Below are 20,257 nucleotides of genomic sequence, written 5' to 3'. Positions count from 1 at the left end.
TCACCCCAGTTGGGTCACCTAGGCAGAGGGGATCTGATGTTGAGAGACCTGAAACCCCTGATGACGTTAGGAAACATCATTGATGATGTGTCCCAGCACATCTGCAAGATGTATCTTCCACCGCAAAGGGTTTGCACTATGTACATCATATTGTGTCGTAGGGTGAGTTTTGAGATCTACACAGTAATACTGTAGGTCTCAAAGTATTTTTATTTCATTCAGCTTTGCAAAGGGACTTTTATTTGATAAATAGAGCACCATCTTTAGATGAAAGTGCACATTTTGAATGAAAAGAAGCTGAGAGAAGAATGAATATGAAACTTTCTGACCCTTTTTAACTTATTTTTAAATATCTTTAAATATTTACCTATTCACATTTAAATAACCCAATCAGAAATATTCCCATTATGATTTTCACACTTCGTAACATCTGTCAGAAAAATTGCATTACATTTTTTTCCTAAAATCGTTCAGCCCTAAAGTCTCGGGTTGCTGCTCAAACAGCTCTAGACTTAAACAAAAGTTTTACTTTAAAATGTTGCTTACCTTAATGAGAATCCTGTGTCACATTGTTGCCAAAGATACAATCCTGGTGGATTAAAATGCTTCCTAGTCCTTCTGAAACTGAAATAAATTACCCATTGTAATAAAAGAACGTTTTTTCCTTCAAATTAATCTTTTTCTTCCACTTCATCTTCTTCTTCTTCTGTCTTTTAGTGGTTGGCAAACAAATTTGGCGCATTACTGCCACCTTCTGAGATGGAGTGTTGGGTGAAATGGAGTGTGGTGGGTGGCAAAATACCATTTCTCAGCCTCCTAACCCTATTCTTTCAAAATAATAAGTAAGTATAATAAGTAGAAATGTAAGATTTAACACACAAAAACTAATGACTCTCTCTTTGGTGCATACCGCCACCTGCTGTACATATGCTGTCAATGCACTCTGGGTTACGCTTCCGTCTCTCTTCAGAAAAACGTGCGTCTGTCAATAATGGACTGTGTAGCAAAAATGGGGGTCACTCGTAAGAGTGTAAATAGTTAATAGAGAACAGGGGCAATACCTGCATTACTCCTGCTCGCCTCTAGGCGCACCACGTCAAAATTCCAGGTTATTTAGGGGGGAATTTGACAAAAACCTCATTAAATCAGTATTGAAATGTGAAGGCGCTACAATAAAGTAAGTTGTGAGTTCTTTGGACAAAATAGAGGTTAATACATTGACCCAACACACACAATTCACACTTCACTTCTGTATGTGGACAATGTTTATTAACTACAACTAGTGAAACATTCAAGAAAATACGCATATGATATGGCAAGCCTAAATAAATGAAGAAAAAAAACAAATGTAAAAAAAAATTGGGAGGTAAGGATAAAATAGGACGTCTGATAGATGAGCGTGAGAAGGTGTAAGGATGACTAGAGTGAGGGAGGCAGGCTTTATGAAATGCACAAAGTTTGCTAGCATTCACTCCCAATTTTGTATGAACGCACTGAAAAAGCCCTGGCGAGCTGCAAAGTGGTCACTTACGTTTGCGGAGTCTCACAGGAGACACATTTGCAGATGGAAGAAAAAAAGGAAAAAAGAAAAAGGGTACAGCGGCAGCGGGACCAAAAGCTTGGTTGGGTTCTCATGTGGCACGGCTGCTGTGTGGTGTCGGGCTCCGAAAGGGGGGCAAAACTGGCGTGTTGCTTCAGCTTTTGATCCCCAGATCCAAATTTTGGCTCATCTGCGACATGTGTGTGATGATGGAGGTTGAGAGCCCAGATTCTCAGCTTTTGCAGGTCGACTGCTGGAGATTTCCAGCCGCGTGGAAGCGCAATCAAAAATACAGGCAAAAATTTAAAAAAATTAAGATGTGAGAGAGATTTGGTTGAGTCGCCAGGGAGATAGCAACAGGAGAGAGTATTAGGAGCGAGTATCAGGAGCGAGAGAGAGCTTTTGGAGACAAAAACCCTATTTTGAAACACTACCCTACTTGTTTTAATGGAAACGGAAATGGAAACCTTAACCCTAGTTTTAAAACTCTATGTAGCAATGTTTAGTATTAAGTATTAATTTAATAATTGGACGGCGATTCGAGTTAATGCCTGCACTAACTCCCGATCACCGCTAGGGGCATCACGCCCGTTTTGGGTTGATTTTTGGACAAAACGGACGGAAAAAGTCCTCGTAATTCAGTCTTAATATATGAAGGCGCTACATTAAGATTATGTGAGTCCGATTTACCAATCAGTGATTGAAACTTTGACTCAAACACACACAATTCACACTAGATTTCTGTATATGACAATGATTTATTCTCTACAGCTATTGAAATCTAAATTAAACACACTACAATGTTCAGAAACAGAAATACAAACACAATAAAGAAATCCTATACTAATGCAAGTCTAAATAAATGACGAAAAACTAATATCAAAGGTTTGTGAGGAAAGGGGCATTGGGGACCAAAGTCCAAAAAAGTCACTGCTGGGACTGGTACGTCCTTAGCCTCAGCCTCCTGCAGCATACAGACCTTCCTAATAGGCCGATCCAAACAGCTGGTCTGGGTTTTTATCCATATCCGTTGGACAAATCCTCTTCGGTCCAGAAAGGTGTCTATTACTCATCCCATTGGCCACCAGTTCCTAGGTGCTCTGCTGTTCATGATGAGCACGAGATCGCAGACCTTGAGGTTCCTCCTTGCGTCTGTCCATCTCTGGCGTTCCTGAAGCTGGGGCAAGTGTTCCTTCGCCCACTTTCTCCAGAACAGCTCCACCTCGTCCTTCAGGTCCATCATGATCTCCAACTCGCGCCTTGTCACGCTCCTTGCGATGCCGAGTGGAGGTGTTCTTCTCCTCATATTGATCGGTTTTAATGAAACGGTGGCTTTCACGGATACACTCTGGATGGTTCGATGGTAGCAATATGACGTCCCCTGTGTGTTGGTGTTGTGCGTTCATACGTGCGTGCATAATGAGCGGTGAGCTAGCGTACCAGGTTGAGGTTAACTGACTTATGCCAAGTTCTCCTGAGTCCCAATTTAATTATGCAACAACGGAATTGCAAACTGCACTTACAGGTGTTGGTTGTCATCCCTCACACGGGGAGGGGGAGGAAGCGTCGCCGCGGAGAGTGATGTCAAAGGCGGGCAACTCAAAAGTAACAAGAAGGAGCAAATGTTCTGACCGGGCGGATCAGAGGGTGGCTGGTGACAGAGGAGAGTTAGTGAGCCACGCTAACAAAAAAAAGGTCGAAAGTTCGAGAGGTTCTCAAGAGAGTGAATTTCGGAAGCGTTTTGCCAGAGTCTTGAGAAGAGTTTCCGAAAAGAGAGAGATTATTTTTTTCCTTTTTCCAGGAGAGAGAGAGAGAGAGAAATCTGCACGGCCTTTTAGAGAGGCTGCGCATGTTAATGAAGCTGGCTGTGTCCTCCCCCCATGTCTGGACTCTGGCCAGAGAAGCAATTTGCCAAATTTGTGAAAAAACTTTTTTTTAGAGCTTGGCACACGTGAGCAGAAAAGTTAAAATACCTGTTGTTGTGTTTAATCACTGAACAACAGGTCGGTCACATTCTGGGATGATGGAACACAAAATAAAGTTGTTGTGGGTTTTTTTTCTTGCACAAGTGGTCAGAAATCAACCGCAATTCAAACATCAAGCATTGGGTGTTGTTTTCATTTCATATGTCCTATGGAGGGCGGCACGGTGGTCAACTGGTTAGCACGTCCACCTCACAGTTCTTCGGTCGTGGGTTCGATCCCAGCTGTGTTCACCTGATCTGGCATCCCATTCTCGTTATCAATCAATCAATCACATTTTATTTATATAGCACTTTTCATACATAAAAATGCAACTCAAAGTGCTTTAAAACATTCAAAGCAAAACATAGAATTATCTTCAATCAAAAGAAAAGATAAATTATTTAAAAGTTGTTGAAAGCCAAACTAAAAAGGTGTGTCTTGAGCTTCCTCTTAAAAATATCAACAGTCTCTGCAGACCTGACGTCCTCTGGCAGGCTATTCCAAAGGTGAGGACCAAAACGGCTGAATGCAGCCTCGCCATGCATTTTGGTCCTCACCCTTGGAATAAATAAAAGGCCGGCGCCAGAGGACCTCAGGATCCGCGAGGGCTGGTATGATAAAAGCAAATCAGATAAATAAGATGGCCCAAGACCATTAACACATTTATAAACTAATAAAAGTACTTTAAAATCGATCCTGAAACACACAGGGAGCCAATGCAGCAATTTCAAAACTGGCGTAATGTGCTCCCGCCCTCTGGTTCTCGTCAGCACCCGAGCGGCTGAATTCTGCAGTAGTTGCAGTGGTGAAATGCTCTTTTTCGGGAGGCCAGAGAGCAGGGCATTACAGTAATCTAAACGACAGGAAATAAAGGCATGCATCAGCACTTCTGTGTTAGCCTGAGAGAGAAACGGGCGGACTCTGGCGATATTCTTAAGGTGATAAAAACCAATCTTGGTTACATTTTTAATATGAGGAATAAAACTGAGCTCAGAGTCAAAAATGACGCCAAGGTTCTTCACACAATGTGAGGGATTAAAAATGTGTAGTTTTGGTAAAAGCTTCTCTCTCTGACCTTCGGGACCGATAACTAAAACCTCAGTCTTGTCCTGATTGAGCTGTAGGAAATTATCTGCCATCCATGACTTGATATCTAAAATGCAATTTAAAAGGGTATCAATAGGTCCTGTGTCCTCAGGAGACACGGCAATATACAGCTGCGTGTCATCAGCATAGCTGTGAAAGCTGATGCCGTGTCCCCTGATGACATCCCCGAGGGGAAGCATATAAAGATTAAAAAGTAGGGGGCCTAAAATCGAACCTTGAGGAACCCCACATTTAATTTCATGAGTTTTGGAGGAACAAGTATCCATACTTACAAAGAAACATCGGTCTGTGAGATAGGAATAAAACCAGTCAAAAACAGTACCAGAGATGCCCACTAGATTTTTAAGTCTATTTAATAAAATTTGGTGATCTACTGTATCAAAAGCAGCGCTTAGATCCAGCACCAAGACTGTGAGTTTTCTCACGTCTGCAGTGCACCTAATATCATTTAAAATCCTTAAAAGAGCAGTCTCCGTACTGTGGTTCATCCTAAAACCAGATTGATATTTCTCCAAAATATTATTTGTATTTAAAAAATGATTCAACAGGATGAAAACCAGTTTTTCTAAAATCTTACTTAAAAACGGTAAGTTGGATACGGGTCTGTAATTATTAAAAACGCTCGGGTCAGAACTGCTCTTCTTCAGAAGGGGCTTCACCACCGCCGTTTTAAAGTCAGCGGGGAAGACGCCTGTCTGAAGAGAGCAATTGACTATATTTAAAATTTGTTCTTCAAAAAATCCATAAAATGTCTTAAAAAGACATGTGGGAATTGGATCCAAAAGGCAGGTTGTTGGGTTTACCAGGGAGAAAACTCGAACAAGTGTCCTTGCATCAACCAGGGCAAAACTTTCCAGTGTTTCCTCATGTAAATATGATTGTCCGGGTTTATTAAAACTTGTGTTTTGACGGGCTAAAAGACTGGATCTTATGTCATCGATTTTACTTCTGAAGTGGTCTGCAAAGTCCTCACAGAGAGCATCTGTTGGTCTCTGGGGACTTATTAAAATCAGAACTGGTTAAAAGTTCAAAGGTGGAGAAGAGAACCCTGGGGTTGTTTTTATTGACTGTAATGAGGTTTGAGAAATAGGAAGATCTTGCCAGTTTTACTGTTTTATTGTAGGATTTCAGTTGTTCGCATAAAATTTCATAGTGTACTGTAAGTTTACTTTTTCTCCACCTCCTCTCTGCACTCCTGCATTTTCTTTTTGATATTTTGATAGCATTGTTTCTCCACGGGGGTACAGTCTTTGTTTTTGTTGTTTTAACTAAAAGTGGAGCTACTGAATCTAATGATGATTTAAGATGTAGGTTAAAATTGTCAACAATAAGATCACAGGGTGCAGGTAAAATGTCAGCAGGAGTGCTTTTTAAGATCTCGATAAAATTTGCAGCCACCTCAGAAGATAGGTAGCGTTTCTTCACTGTTCTGACCGGGACTGCTAGATGGTTAAAACTGGCGATGTTAAAATAGACACTACTTTGAAACCCTAACCCTAGTTTGTAACCCTTAATTGCAAACCCAAACCCTAAATGGAAACCTTAAACCTAGTTTAAAACCCTACTTTGAAATCCCTAACCCTAGTTTTAAACCCTGGTTGGAAACCCTAACCCTAGTTAAAAACCCTATTTGGAAATCCTAACCCTAGTTTTAAACCTTAAATGGAAACCTTAACCCTAGTTTAAAACCCTACTTTGAAATCCCTAACCCTTCTTTTAAACCCTAGTTGGAAACCCTAACCCTAGATTGAAACCCTAAATGAAAACCTTAACCCTAGTTTAAAACCCTACTTTGAAACCTTAACCCAAGTTTGAAACCCTAGTTGGAAACCCTAACCCTTGGTTGAAACGTTAGTTGGAAACCCTAACCCTAGTTTGAAAACCTCAGTGGAAGCCTTAACCCTAGTTTAAAACCCTACGTTGAAACCTTAACCCTAGCTTGAAACCCTAGTTGGAAACCCTAACCCTAGGTTGTAAACCTAATTGCAAACTCTAACCCAAGTTTAAACCCCTAAGTGGAAAACTTCTCTAGTTTAAAACCCTATTTTGAAATCCTATACCTAGTTTTGAACCCTAAATGGAAACCTTAACCCTAGTTTAAAATCCTATGTTGAAACCCTAACCCTAGTTTGAAACCCTACTTTGAAACTTTAACCCTAATTTAAAACCCTACTTTGAAACTTTAACCGTAGTTTTAAACCCTAGTTGGAAACCCGTAACCCTAGTTTGAAACCTTACTTTGAAACTCTAACCCTAGTTTGAAACCCTATTTCGAAACCCTAACCCTAGTTTGAAACCCTACTTTGAAAACCTAACCCTAATTTTAAATCTTAAATGGAAACCTTGACCCGAGTTTAAAACCCTAGTTGGAAACCCTAAGCCTAGTTTGAAACCTTACTTTGAAACTCTAACCCTAGTTTGAAACCCTATTTCGAAACCCTAACCCTAGTTTGAAACCCTACATTGAAACTCTAACCCTAATTTAAAACCCTAGTTGGAAACCCTAACCCTAGTTTGAAACCCTACTTTGAAACCTCAAACCTAGTTTGAAACCCTAAGTGGAAACTTTGACCCAAGTTTAAAACCCTACTTTGAAAACCTAACCCTAATTTTAAATCTTAAATGGAAACCTTAACCCTAGTTTAAAACCCTGTTTTGAAAACCCAACCCTAGTTTTAAACCCTAAATGGAAACCTTAACCCTAGTTTAAAACTATGTTTGGAAAACCCAACCCTAGTTTTAAATCCTAAATGGAAACATTAATCCTAGTTTAAAACCCTACTTTGAAAACCTAACCCTAGTTTTAAACCCTAAATGGAAACCTTAACCCTAGTTTAAAACCATACTTTGAAAACCTAACCCTAGTTTTAAACCCTAAATGGAAACCTTAACCTTAGTTTAAACCCCTACTTTGAAACCTTAACCCTATTTTAAACCCTAAATGGAAACCTTAACCCTAGTTTCAAACCCTAAATGGAATCCTTAACCCTACATTAAAACCCTACTTTGAAACCCAACCCTAGTTTTAAACGCTAAATGGAAACCTTAATCCTAGTTTAAAACCCTAGTTGGAAACCCTAACCCTAGTTTGAAACATCAGTTGGAAACCCTAACCCTAGTTTGAAAGCCTAAGTGGAAACCCTAACCCTAGTTTGAAACTCTAGTTTGAAACCCTAAACCTAGTTTGTAACCCTAATTCGAAACCCTAACGCTACTTTGAAGGCCACGCCTTTGATCGCCTTAAGAAAAAGGGAAGGTGGTGAAGTATCCCCCCCAGCTCACAATTCCTGACGTTACAGTTAGATTTGGAGTCTATTGAATTGTCCTTTTTGAAACCTTTATGCATTTCACAATTTGTAACTGGCATCAATTTTCATGCTTCAGCTGGAAACATCTCATTCTGAATGCATCCGAAGTTTAGGAGACAAAGACATGAGTTTAAACTTATATCGACTGTTATGTCATAAACCTGACCAGGAAAATGATTATTACCTTGGAGAAGCAGATTCATCTATGCAAAGTTAGCAGGATAAGCACAGTAAGCAATACACAATCATGCATTCGAATATGTTTCATTTCAAGGTCATTTTGATTGACCCGAAAGGCATAGGAAGTTTAAATCTGCAGTTCCCGTGTCGACCTCTTGGAGTCAGTCTTTGTCCAGCACTGGCAATATTCGTCGGGGCTGGCCCCCTGCTCATTGCAAGAGGAACCTCTGACTTCGTGCTGAGGGAAGCTCCAGAAAGTCTGGTCCAAGTCGAGTTTGAATACACAACACATAGTCTGTAGAGGTTGTCCAGGCGACGTAGTGTTTATCCTTATCAGGAGTTTCTTTATTTTTTAGTCCTAGCATGTCTTTGTCAAGTCAAATGGCAGGGATTCCCTGGGGATTCAATTGTTTTGAAGTGAGGCTGGAGCAGACTTGGTGGCAGTCTTGGCTGAATCTTGTGTCCAGCCCTGGCGACGTGGTCCACATGAAGGCATATTCGTTACGACTGTGAGGTCCGTTCGGACCTGACCAGGTTAGTTATGATTACACAGATGAAAATCCTCTTCTGTCTATGCTTAGTTCACCTTTTTTTTAAAAAAGATTCCCATCTATCGTCTAACATCAGCAAAACGGGCATCCGTCATTGACAGATAGACGGACCGATCCGTCGGTCAGATGGAATGCCCACCTCTGGTTATTATAATGAATCTAGCCATTGATGAAGTGGCACGGTGGAGGACCCAAATGCAGCGAAGCAGGGAGGCATTCAAAAACAAATGTATTTCATTTCCAAAAGATCAAAACAAAAAGTAACTTGACTCTCAAAATTCACTGAATTAACAAAAGTCCAAAATTAGGTTAAGGATAAACTAAACAAAGACTTGACTTAGACAACAAACAAACACCAACAGCAACTGGACGTAACAAGTACAAAATGACAATGAACCAACGACGACTGACAGGAAAGTAGGGAAAGCAGGTTCCACTCCAATTGGGAGGCAAACATCCATACAACCACATTTCAGATGTCGTGTTGTTTGTCGATTTACAAACCTGTAGGATACCTGGAGGTTTCCCATTGGATGACGTAAGGTGGTCTCTGGACTTCTAGGCCATGTCCACACGGAAACGGAGCCGGCTTCATTCCCTAAAATAATCCTTTAAACACGGAAGAGCTTCAAAAAATGCGTACGTCCACAAGAAGACACTGAAGACGCTGTTTATAGGTAATGTAATGTACAGAGTATATGCCAAGTCTGAAGTGGCGTTGTAGCACATCCACGGGTAGTCACCTGAATACAGAAGAAGCCGGAGCATAAACGAATAAGACTCAGTGAAGAAGAGTCGGTGCAATAATGGCCAGTATTTCAACACAATCATGAAAGTAAAGGATTTTGGGACTGGTGATCACACAATTATCCATAGAGATGAGCGTGTAAAGTATGAAGTGTTAAGGCTTAGTGATAGTTTGTCGAAGTTGGTAGTCAGAAATGCTGACGGAAGCCCGTTTAAAATGGTAGGTGGACCAAATGGCGGATAGACAGATGGCGGAGGGGTACCCTGCCTGTAAATGGAAGGCAATAAACGGACCAGGAATTTTTTGTAAAATGCCCAGCTCTGATAATGGGTCACGTGATATTAGCAGAACAATATAAAGCACAGAGGCAGTATTCAGAAGTACTTCAGAACTTTTTTTTTTTTTATTGACAGCATATTCAAATTTACAATTCAATAACATTTCCTTTGTCAATACAACAATGAATGAGAGCAAAACACAAAAAAATATGTACAATCAATGAGACGTCCCAGTACAATTCCATCATGAACAGAAATTACAGGTAAAAATAACATTTAATTAAATATATGAACTAATTGTCGACAGACTTCAACCAAACAACCTTTAGAGTACTTCATATGTCAAAAATATTTTTACCTTTCTTGTTATCTTGAAACCTAAGAGACTCAATGTAACAATCAATTTCAATCCCCCAAAAAACTTAAAACATGGAGAAAAGAATTTGGCTTTGTGAATATGAAATTTCCCGAACAGAATAAAAAGACCAACAGTAATGCAAATTTGTGTATCTTTGTATACAAAACAAGTGATAATATTTTTACCCTCAATCTTTACTATTTAGAAGCAACATGATTCATGAAGTTGTACACAAGCTTAGAAGTTCCAGTTTTATTTGACCCTCGAGTTATCCGCCATTGTTGTTGTCAATGATGGTGAGTTTTTTTGCGTCCATGACGGAGAGCTGCCGTTAGACGATAGATGGGAAACTTAAAAAAACAACAACAACAAAAAACAGACTATGCATAGACGGAAGTGGATTTTTGTCTGTCTGTGTAATCATCAGAGCTCGGCATCGGCTATTTACTGTCTGCATATTTAATCGAACCACGTGGTCCCAGTCGGTCCGAGTCAGCCAAACGACGTCGAGAACGGACTTAAACTGTACCACGTGACACACTCCTGACACGCGGCTGACTAAGGAAAAAATAAAAAATTGTTGTGTACCTTGCGGTCCCACAGATGCACTGACATGTGCCCCATATTGTTTTTATATCACCGATCACCACGCTGTGCGTGTGTGTGTGTGTGTGTGTCTGTTGTTTTTGTTTGATATTTTTTCTTTGTTTGGCGATGTGTCTGTTCGTGCGGTGGCTGCTTGTAACGTGAAGATTACGTTCTTGACACGATTGGCTGTCATCGACGAGGGATGGACTGGGACCACGTGGTCGATTAAATATGCAGGATGGAACGTGGTGGCGGTTAGGCGATGCCCAGCAATGTCATAAGTAACCTGGTCAAATCCGAACGGACCTCACAGTCCATTATTGACGGACGCCCATTTTGCTGAAGAGGGATGGAAACGCGACACAGACTGCATTGACTGTATTTGTACAGCAGGTGGTGGTATGCACCAAAGAGAGAATCATGAGTCAGGCTCACTATTACAACACAATACAAAACATACAACTTAATTTATGTAGTGCATTTCACAGCAGCTACAACTGTAACAAAGCAGTTGACATATAACATAAAATAGCAATAGTACAACAATGAAGACAGTGAAACCAGTTAAGTTTTCCATTTCTATTTTTATTTTTGGAAAGAGTGGGGTTAGGGGAGGTTATGAAACTGTATTTTGCCGCTCCCCACACTCCATTTTAGAAGATGGCAGTAATGCACCAAAAGTTGTTTGACAACCGCTAAAGACAGAAGAAGAGGACATAGAAGAAGAAAAAAAGGAATAATAAGAAAAAAAAAATATTGTAAAGGATAATTTATTTAAGTTTTCACAAGGACAACGAAGCATTTTAATCCACCAGGATTGTATCTTTGGCAACAATGTGACACAGGATTCTGGTTAAGGTAAGCAAAACTTAATGAAGAGCTAAATAGGCAGCAGGCTCCCACTTACAGTTCAATAGATTGGCAAATAAGTGTAGGCTAAGTGAAATGTCAAATGTATGTGCGTGTTGAGCTGTTTGAGCAGCAAACAGACATACTGCGATGTACATAGTGCACTCCATTTACCATTTTAATGAAATCGGTTCCGATAATGGCCGTATGGATGGATTTTTCATCTGTTGGACCTTTTTTTTTTCTGGATTGACGATAGATGGACTGGCGGACCTTTGATGTTTATTGACGGAAGCGCGGTTAAAATAACATGACAGACGGACCAACAGACAATTAGAGTTTGGTCTTTTGTTTGGGCTTGAAAAACAGATGGATTGACAGATAACGGACGAGTACCAGACTTCTGACGGACCAGCAAACTTTAGTAAAATGCGCTCCTCTGAAAATAAACGTTCACTACATGCGCACACCTAGTGAGATACTGCCATTCGGCACAGTTTGTACGCCGGATGTCCTTTCTGATGCAACACATGCACCCATATAATCTGGGTTGAAGAAACTTTGAACCTACAATATATGACAGTGAGCCCCTAGCCTGTTTTGTTACCCTGTTCCAACACACCTGATTCAAATGAACAGGTCATCGGCAAGTTTTACAAAAGTTGATAACGGTCCTGATCATTTGAATCAGGTGTGTTGAAACAGGGTAACATATAAAACAGGCTGGAAAGGAGCTCACGAGGACCTGACTTGGAGACCCCTGCTATAAGATAATTGAATTTTAAGTAGATACAGTATTCTCCCGGTGGAAAGGCGTTTCAACTTGGACGTCGTTGATGAGCCAACACTACCCGTTTCCTCGCTATGTTTTAAGAGAAGATTCCAATTGGTCAGAAAACAGTTTTTGCAATCTGATTGGTTAAAAGGGAGACCAAATAATTTTAGACCCGCCCATTTCTCTTCGGCTACGACGACGTATTCCACCCACTGGGAAAAAAAAATAGTTGAAGGAAAAGGAGCACCGGACGAAGTCTCTGGCAAAGGAAATTGCAGTTATTTTACCGGAATCAAATACACACATCAAGAAGAAAGATTTTTTTGGTACGTTGCACTATGTAACCTTATCGTTGTTGATAGTTTGCATGAGCCCATTGCTTCCAGACTCACTGGTGTCAAATGACAAAAAGTATCATAGGAACCTACCCTTTTTCTGTCCTAGTATACTTGGTACGACTGACATCTTCATAATGGCAAAAGCGCCCCGTCCATGTCAACAAATTATAACAATTTCAAGAATGACACTCCTGGATTCGTCTTAATTGCCTGATTAAGCAAAATCTCGACCTATTCTTTTCACAACCTATCGGACAAGTAGCGAGTAAAAGTTGGCCGGACGTTCGATGTTTGATATTCGCTCTTAGCGTCTATCTTATGTTAGGTACCGTCCACAAATTGCATGCTCTAAGGTGACATGTTGGACAAATCGCCATGAATCAAATAAGACTTTTCTCCCCCCCATGTTGAATGCAGTAGTAGCTGGAAATGTTAGACCACTACCTACAGTACAGTACAGCTGAAAATGTGCTCATATCTCACATGATGGAGAAATAGTAGCCGTTTAAGTCACAATATAGTCATAAATTGACCAAAATATTCACCTAAAATCAGTTAACACACATTTGCTCATTATGATTGCTGAAGTAGATGTCAAAAGTAGGTCTCTAACTACTACACCTCAAATTTTCATCATATGCCATTTTGGAGACGTCGGAGCCATTTTAAGGACGAACATAGTCATAAATAGAGAAAATCAAGTAAAACACCCTTTTCTCATTCTGAATGCTGTAGTACATGGCAATGGTAGCCCACTAGATACAAAATCCAAAATGTTCATCATGTCATTTTGGAGAAGTAGGAGGCATTTAACGGACGGAAATGAACGGAAAAAACGTACTCACCCAAAATTATGTAAAACATATCTTTTCGTGTTGATTGCTGTAGTACGGTGATTCTCGACAAGTGTGCCATGAGAAATCATCACGTGTGCCGTGGGAAGTTATCCAATGTCAATTATCTTGACATAGAAATAACTGTTAACTAACCCTGTAACCATAACTGATTTGATTATTAACTACGCCAACCATGTATAGTAACAGGAAAAACAATCAAATGGTCTTCCAGTAGATGACAGAAGGTACATAATTAACCAGAGCTGGGCATTTTAATAAAATTTCCCAGTCCGTTTATCGCCTTCGTCTGCAGCCGGGGTACCCTTCCACCATCCGTCTATCAGTCTTTTTGTCAAGCTGGACCAAATAGTAATTGCCTAAAGCCCGGTCCACCTATCATTTTAAATGTGCTTCGGTTAGCGTTTCCGTCTACCAACTTCGACAAACTTCCACTAGCAACCTGCCCTCCACTAAATAATTAACTTTTTTATATACTTTGTGTGAATCATTTTGCTAAGTGGTGTGCCCTGATTTTTTTCCGATGTGAAAGATGTGCCTTGGCTGAATAAAGGCTGAGAAACACTGTTCTAAATAACAGAAATGTTCAAATTTCGCTTACCTTTGTTTTCATATCAACCAAAAAAAAAGTAACTTGAGTTGCTTTGACACATGGCTGCTGTAATTTTGGCGTGGCTGTACCACGGGTGTTGGAAGTAAATTATTAAATGTTTCCACGTACCCACTGCAATGTGCTCATGTACCCCTGGTTGGGAAACTTTGCTCTAGAACAAGAGCGCAAAGTATGAAACCTGTGAATGTGCAAAAATGAGCCAAAGTCGGACGTTCCTAAATCCGTAACTCACTACGTATTCATTTTAGCATATGGCTGCAATGGACTTTTTGTACATCTCGGCATGCTACAGGTGATTGTTTTTTTACTTTACCATTGTAGGTGGTGCTACAGAGCCATTTTGTTTTCATTGTTTATGACAACGGCATAAGCTTCCACAGCTACGCTGATGACACACAACTGTATACTGCTGTGTCTCCCGATGACAATATTACAATGTAATGGCCAATAATATGTTTGCAAATTGCATTTGAAGCAATTTGAAACAAAAATGAACACAAAAAATTTGACTTCGTATTTTAGACTACACAAGAAATTTAACTTAAGTCACAGTAATAATGTTCAGCATGTTTAGGTTTCTATTTTTGTGCTAGTAAAAGTAGTGTATATTTGCATAAGATAAGTTATTTAAAATAAATCCCTTGTGCCGATTGCGAAGTGGAGTCTGTGCCCTAAACATTTGAAAGCCTTGTCCGGGCATTAGATTGTTATCTTTTTGTGTCTTTCCGATGTTAATGGATGGGTGTTGCTGCGTACAGTGTTTCTATGACTGAGATTTGCGTTGCAGACGACGCCAAATCTAACTCGGTGTTTTCTTGCTTTGGTGTGTCATAACGTCATCGTAAACCAAACGATGGTTGAATAGATTCGTTGTGTTGCCGGTGGATGCAGCGACAACTTGCTCTTTATAAGTCTTTGCTCGCCATCTTCCACGGAAAACCCAAAATGTAACCAAATAAGCGATTTGCCTTGCCTTGCTTGTTTACAAGTCGTTCCTGTGGCGGGTCTTGTGCCATTTTAGGTCTGTTACTCTGTTAAACACTTAGGCCCTGTCTACACATAGCCGGGGTTTTTGAAAACGGTGGATATAAGCCTGCGGTTAGCCCTATCATCCACACGTCCCTGAATTTTTTTCAGTGAAAACGCAAAACTCCGGCCGCAGTGGAGATTTGCGGATATATCCGAATATCTCCTGATGCGCGTTTTCGTCTGTACGGCTATAGCTGTAGATTTACGTCGTCACCGTGCAACAACAATGCTTTGACGTCACTAACACGACTTGTGTTTTCATTAGAGTCAACATGGACTCTTGCGGTGCTGCGTTGGTTATAGCCATTCTCGATGCGCTTTTTGCTTACTTATTTGTCCGCAACCAACCACTGCTTCTCGTGAAAGGTTTAGAAGCAATTCTGACCTTTTGTCGGTTCTCCAGAACGAGTTTGGCGTCGTGTTTTTGCTTTCGTAGAAGTGACGTCAAAGGACGGAAGTTCCTTCTGAATGGACAGTATCTGGCTAACTACTGCCGCCTAGAGGCTTGGCGTGCGTTTGAAAACGCACTTCTGGGGTTACGTGTGGATGCGTCTTTTTAATGTGTATTCCAACGCAGGCGTTATTAGCTCCAGTGTTTCCTCAAGGGGGGCCTCCATGTCATTCCTCTCAGCGTGGAGGAGCTCCCCTTGGGTACACTTTCCTCATATGGTTTCTCTGTGCCCTGCCATGTCTCTTTTTCCAGTTATGTGTGTGTGTGTGTGTGTGTGTGTGTGTGGGTGTGGGTGTGTGTGTGGGGGGGGCGGGTGTGTGGGCGTGTGTTGTGTGTGTGAGTGTGGTCTACTTGTGGATATCTGTCTTTGTGTATATTGTGAGGGGGGAGGGAAGGCGCGAGCGGGTTTCCCTTTTTATGTTGTATTCTGATGTTATTCGTGTACAGCACTTTGAGTTGCATTTTGTGTGTTAAAAGTGCTATATGAATAAAATTGTATTTGATTCAAAATAGCAAATGTTTCACCAGGCCTGATGAATGTGCAACATTTGGTGAGCTTTCGTGCATGTTTAGGTTCCCCAAAATATGATTCATTTCGGAGAAGAAGAAAAAAAAATGATAATTTTTACAAAAACAATAGAAACCTCGTAGCGTCGCTGCTTGGGCCCTAATAATAACACACACACACACAATTTTTTTGACCGTGATCGGCTGGTTGGCCGCTCCTGAATTAGAGAGTGTATGTGCAATTAAGTACTGGTTACATTGTGAATAAACGCGGCTTTCGAAACACAATGGCATTTAGGTGTTGCAAATATGAATTGAAAATGAGTCGTTAACATTACCGTTAAATAAAACAGTAACATACTTTTAATTGTGTAACTTTTTGATGCTTTACGAATGGTTGCCTTTCGGGTCTCAGGACACTTTGAAGGGGAAGTCTGAATATCGTCGTAAATCCCTCCACTTCATCCTAAAATTCATTCACGTTCTCTCTGAAGAAATACAATCCCAAGCCCACAAAACGTATGTCATCCTGCTAACTTCCAGCCAATCATATATTGTAACGTCATCAGCAGGCGCAGGCCGTCGATCCGATCTGACCACCAGAGTACATCAGGTACCTACTCCAGTTCTGGCAGGGTAACATGGCCCCGGCCTTCAGCCAAAAAAGGTTTAATGTAGGTCGTTTCAAAACACCATGCGTCATATGTACATATTTTAGGTATACTTACCCTAATGTACTGTATGTTGCATTAGAATCCAGCCATGTCATAATATTCCTCCTGAGTTGCTGTGTTTTTTGTGTTTAGGTTCATGAGTGACTGTAGAGGATGAGGACTTATTGATGTTGTACTTAACTTTCAAGTACAACCCCTCCATACACCTTCCTTTCCTCTTAAACACTGACCATGAACCACTCACCACATCTGTCTGACGGAAGCAAGACGACAGAAGGTGGTCTATTGTGCAGCCTGGGTATGGAGTCGGACAGGGGAATTCGTTCTTCCGAAAGCATTGCCCAGACCCCAAGTCCTAATGGAGAAACCCCGAGCTCCAGTTCTCCACTGCTGCTTTCACCTGGGCTAGGAAGCCTGGCCCTGGGAACATTGGGCATCATTGGTGAGGCAGCTGGGGCAGATTGGGAGAGCAGAGAAGAGCTGAGACTCCGAGAGCTAGAGGAAGCCCGAGCCAGAGCAGCTCAGATGGAGAAAACCATGCGGTGGTGGTCAGACTGCACTGCAAACTGGAGAGAAAAATGGAGCAAGGTACATTGTTGACTAAATGCAATTTCATTCACATGTATTTCCCAGCCTTGATTCCAGATCTTCCTAAACATCTCTAAATTAGACATAAAACTGTCCTTGTGGTAAAAATCTGTATTTAACTTATTATGTTTATTTTTTTTTTTCTGAAAAGTATGACCAATGTTTTTTTCTCAGCTGTGCACTGCTCTCACCCTCTTCCCATATATATAGCAAATATGCAGCTCATAAAATTATCCGGTCTGAACTGTACACAAACAAAAAAAAAAACAATATAGAGGAGTAGGGCTGGACCATTATGGAAAAAATAATAATCACAATTATTGTGATTGAGATTGAAATCACGATTATTCAAACTATGATTCAAAACTTAGTATTTATTCAACTACTAAAACTCAACTACTCCAAACTATCATTATAGCCTCATGCCCATTCATCCCTGCATGGTGAACACTTTTTCTCTTGAACACTCGTTTTTTGTCAAGTACAAAATGACTTTGTAAATAGAATGTTAAATTCAAGCTTCTTACATTTTCATTTTGCTACATCTAAACCTTTGCTGCATTGGATCTATGCACACAATCAAACTGTGAATAAGCACCTTATCTCTTTATCATATAACGTTTGTCAAGTACAAAGTGACCTTGTAAATATCATGTGAAATTCAAGGCTCTTGCATTTTCATTCTGTGATATCCACACCTTTTGATGCCTTGCATCTTGGCACACATTGAAGCATTACCCTTATCTCTAAAATTATTTAATCTTATGTTGTTTTCACAAGTCTTGGGACTTACTGGGTTAATGTGGGACCTCAGGGATTGTATTTCATACAAATCTTTTTGTAGTGTGTTAAACTCTACAGTAAACTCCAAATGGGGTGTCATGAAAAGCTTAAAGGTGAAGTCAACCCAAGCATTTTTTTCAAGAATATGTTCTGTGCAGGCCCACTAGTTGAAACACGGCATTCTGATTAATATTGCGTTTGTGGAATATGAGTTAAGCAGCAAAATCCACCTGATTTTGTCCATCTCAGGGGGTGGCCATTTTGTCACTTCTGTCGACTCAAAATGACATCACAGATGCTCCGGTCTCAGATAACGACCAGTCATGGCTCAGCTTCAGAACACAGGTGAGCTGTGATTGGTTGTTACTTGAGCCCTGAGTAGTTGTGATGTCATTTTCAGTCAATAGAAGTGACAAAATGGCCGCCCCCAGAGATGGCTAAAAACGGGTGCATTAATAACTCTTATTCCACAAATGCAATATTTATCAGAATGCCTTGTTTCAACTAGTGGGCCTGCATAGAACATACTCTTGAAAAAAATATGTTTGGATTGCCTTCCATTTTAAAGGACGCTTGAACACGGCAGAAACACACAGCCTAGGCGACACGCTTGCTACCCAAGGTATATGCTGCGTTCAGGGTACGTTCACATTGGGAACATATTAACGTGCTACGCCGTTCTGCACACTAAACATTTTTCAATTTCAATTATAATGTTTTAAAGATCGAGAGAAGCCAAAATCGCAACCATGATTAAAATTTGCATTAATTATTAACAGGTCGCATATGGGCAAAAAAATGTGATCTGGATCGCATTTGCCTGCGGTGTGAACCTAGCCTAAGTGTGTACGCCGTACATGCACTGTCTTCTACCATTGTTTCAGGTAAGCATGTAGAGCTCGAATTGTCCTTCCGCGGCACTCACACACGTTTTGTGTGATGACGTCACACGTACTTATGTGATTCCGTACAGACCAAAATGCATTACATGCACGACACCACATTACCCCAAAAAGGCCAAAACACACAGGAACAGATATTTGAGTATATTCTTTTTACTTTCTTATATCTACGAAAATTTGGTGGCACTGTATATGTAACAGCCCAAGGCCAAGTGACCAAAAGAAGTGTGAACAGCGATTTTTGAATTGATTAGAGAACTGTTTTCTCCCAGGTTCGTGCAGAGCGTAACCGTGCACGTGATGAGGCCCGCCAGCTGAGGCAGAAGCTGGATACTCTGACCAAGGAGCTGACCAGTGTTCGACGGGAGCGTCAAGAACTTGCATCAGAGAATGATATGCTACGAAAGGATGGGATACAGCTTCACAGTGATTTAACAGCTACTCTTCCAGGCATCAGTGCTGCCTCCTCCCCTGCACATCACCCCGGTGCTTTTTCTGCAACTTCCTGTCCATCCATTGCACCCTCTTCCCCCACCACCTGGTTGTCTACAACGCAAGTTCATACTCATTGTAACCTAGACAAGTTGGGTGAGGAGGTACCTGCGTCGCCAGAGCCTGAACCGGTGAGGGACATGAACGCACTAAAAACAGGTCAACAAAAGGTGAGATTGTGCTTTGTATTATTAAAGTATTTTTCATACTTTTTTTTGTTTCGTTTTAACCCAGTGCTATTTTTACATGTATTATCACTTTTATTTCTAATATTCACACTTCTTGTCATAAAATATATCAGTTTATCTCATGAGAATTAAGATTAATTGGCATCAACTCTGATATTCTGTAGGGTCAATAATAGGGCTGGGAAATCAATTGAAATTTAATCGAGATGTCGATTTTGGTCTCAGGATCATAAAATGGTTAGGACTGACGGAATGTAACTACGGAAGCGCTTTAAAAATATGAGGACAGACGAGATTGGAGGACAATTATTTTTATTAACAAGAATGGATGGATGAGGACATAAGGGTTCTACCCTGGTCGCAGACGGCGGACGGCCTGGCAAAAAAAGGGTAAAGTGCCTATCTGTGGAATTCTGTGTAATATTGTGTATAAAAATAAATTAATAATGTTTTAACCAAAAATGTTTTACATTTCGTACTAATGAAGCTACATGTTCTTTGTAGATAAATTAAAGATTATATGTAAATATATTTGCCAGAAATTCAACCATTTCAGAGACTTAAGGTTTAGCTATATGGACTGAAATTCACA

The 20,257-nt window shown here is 40.6% G+C and overlaps 1 protein-coding gene across 2 annotated transcripts in view; it reads left to right on the top strand.

Moving 5' to 3' along the window:
• Positions 1-12,375: 12,375 nt before the first annotated feature.
• The window catches only part of ccdc102a (coiled-coil domain containing 102A), a 62,371-nt gene continuing 54,489 nt past the window's right edge, over positions 12,376-20,257 (top strand). Inside the window, exons 1-3 of one of the 2 annotated variants that reach the window (XM_086026087.1) lie at positions 12,376-12,572; positions 16,845-17,300; positions 19,258-19,647. In XM_086026087.1, the coding sequence (XP_085882213.1) occupies positions 16,944-17,300; positions 19,258-19,647 (747 nt within the window). In that variant the 5' untranslated portion in view covers positions 12,376-12,572; positions 16,845-16,943. The remainder of the gene's footprint in view (positions 12,573-16,844; positions 17,301-19,257; positions 19,648-20,257) is intronic. The other variant, XM_086026086.1, reaches the window with a different exon arrangement.

The sequence above is a fragment of the Filicampus tigris genome, chromosome 3 (assembly GCF_054856515.1).
Source record: "Filicampus tigris isolate MCC_2025a chromosome 3, RoL_Ftig_1.0, whole genome shotgun sequence".
NCBI classification, from domain to species: domain Eukaryota; kingdom Metazoa; phylum Chordata; class Actinopteri; order Syngnathiformes; family Syngnathidae; genus Filicampus; species Filicampus tigris.
The sequence above is the reverse complement of the archived record's forward strand: the minus strand, read 5'-3'. Positions and strand labels throughout refer to the sequence as shown.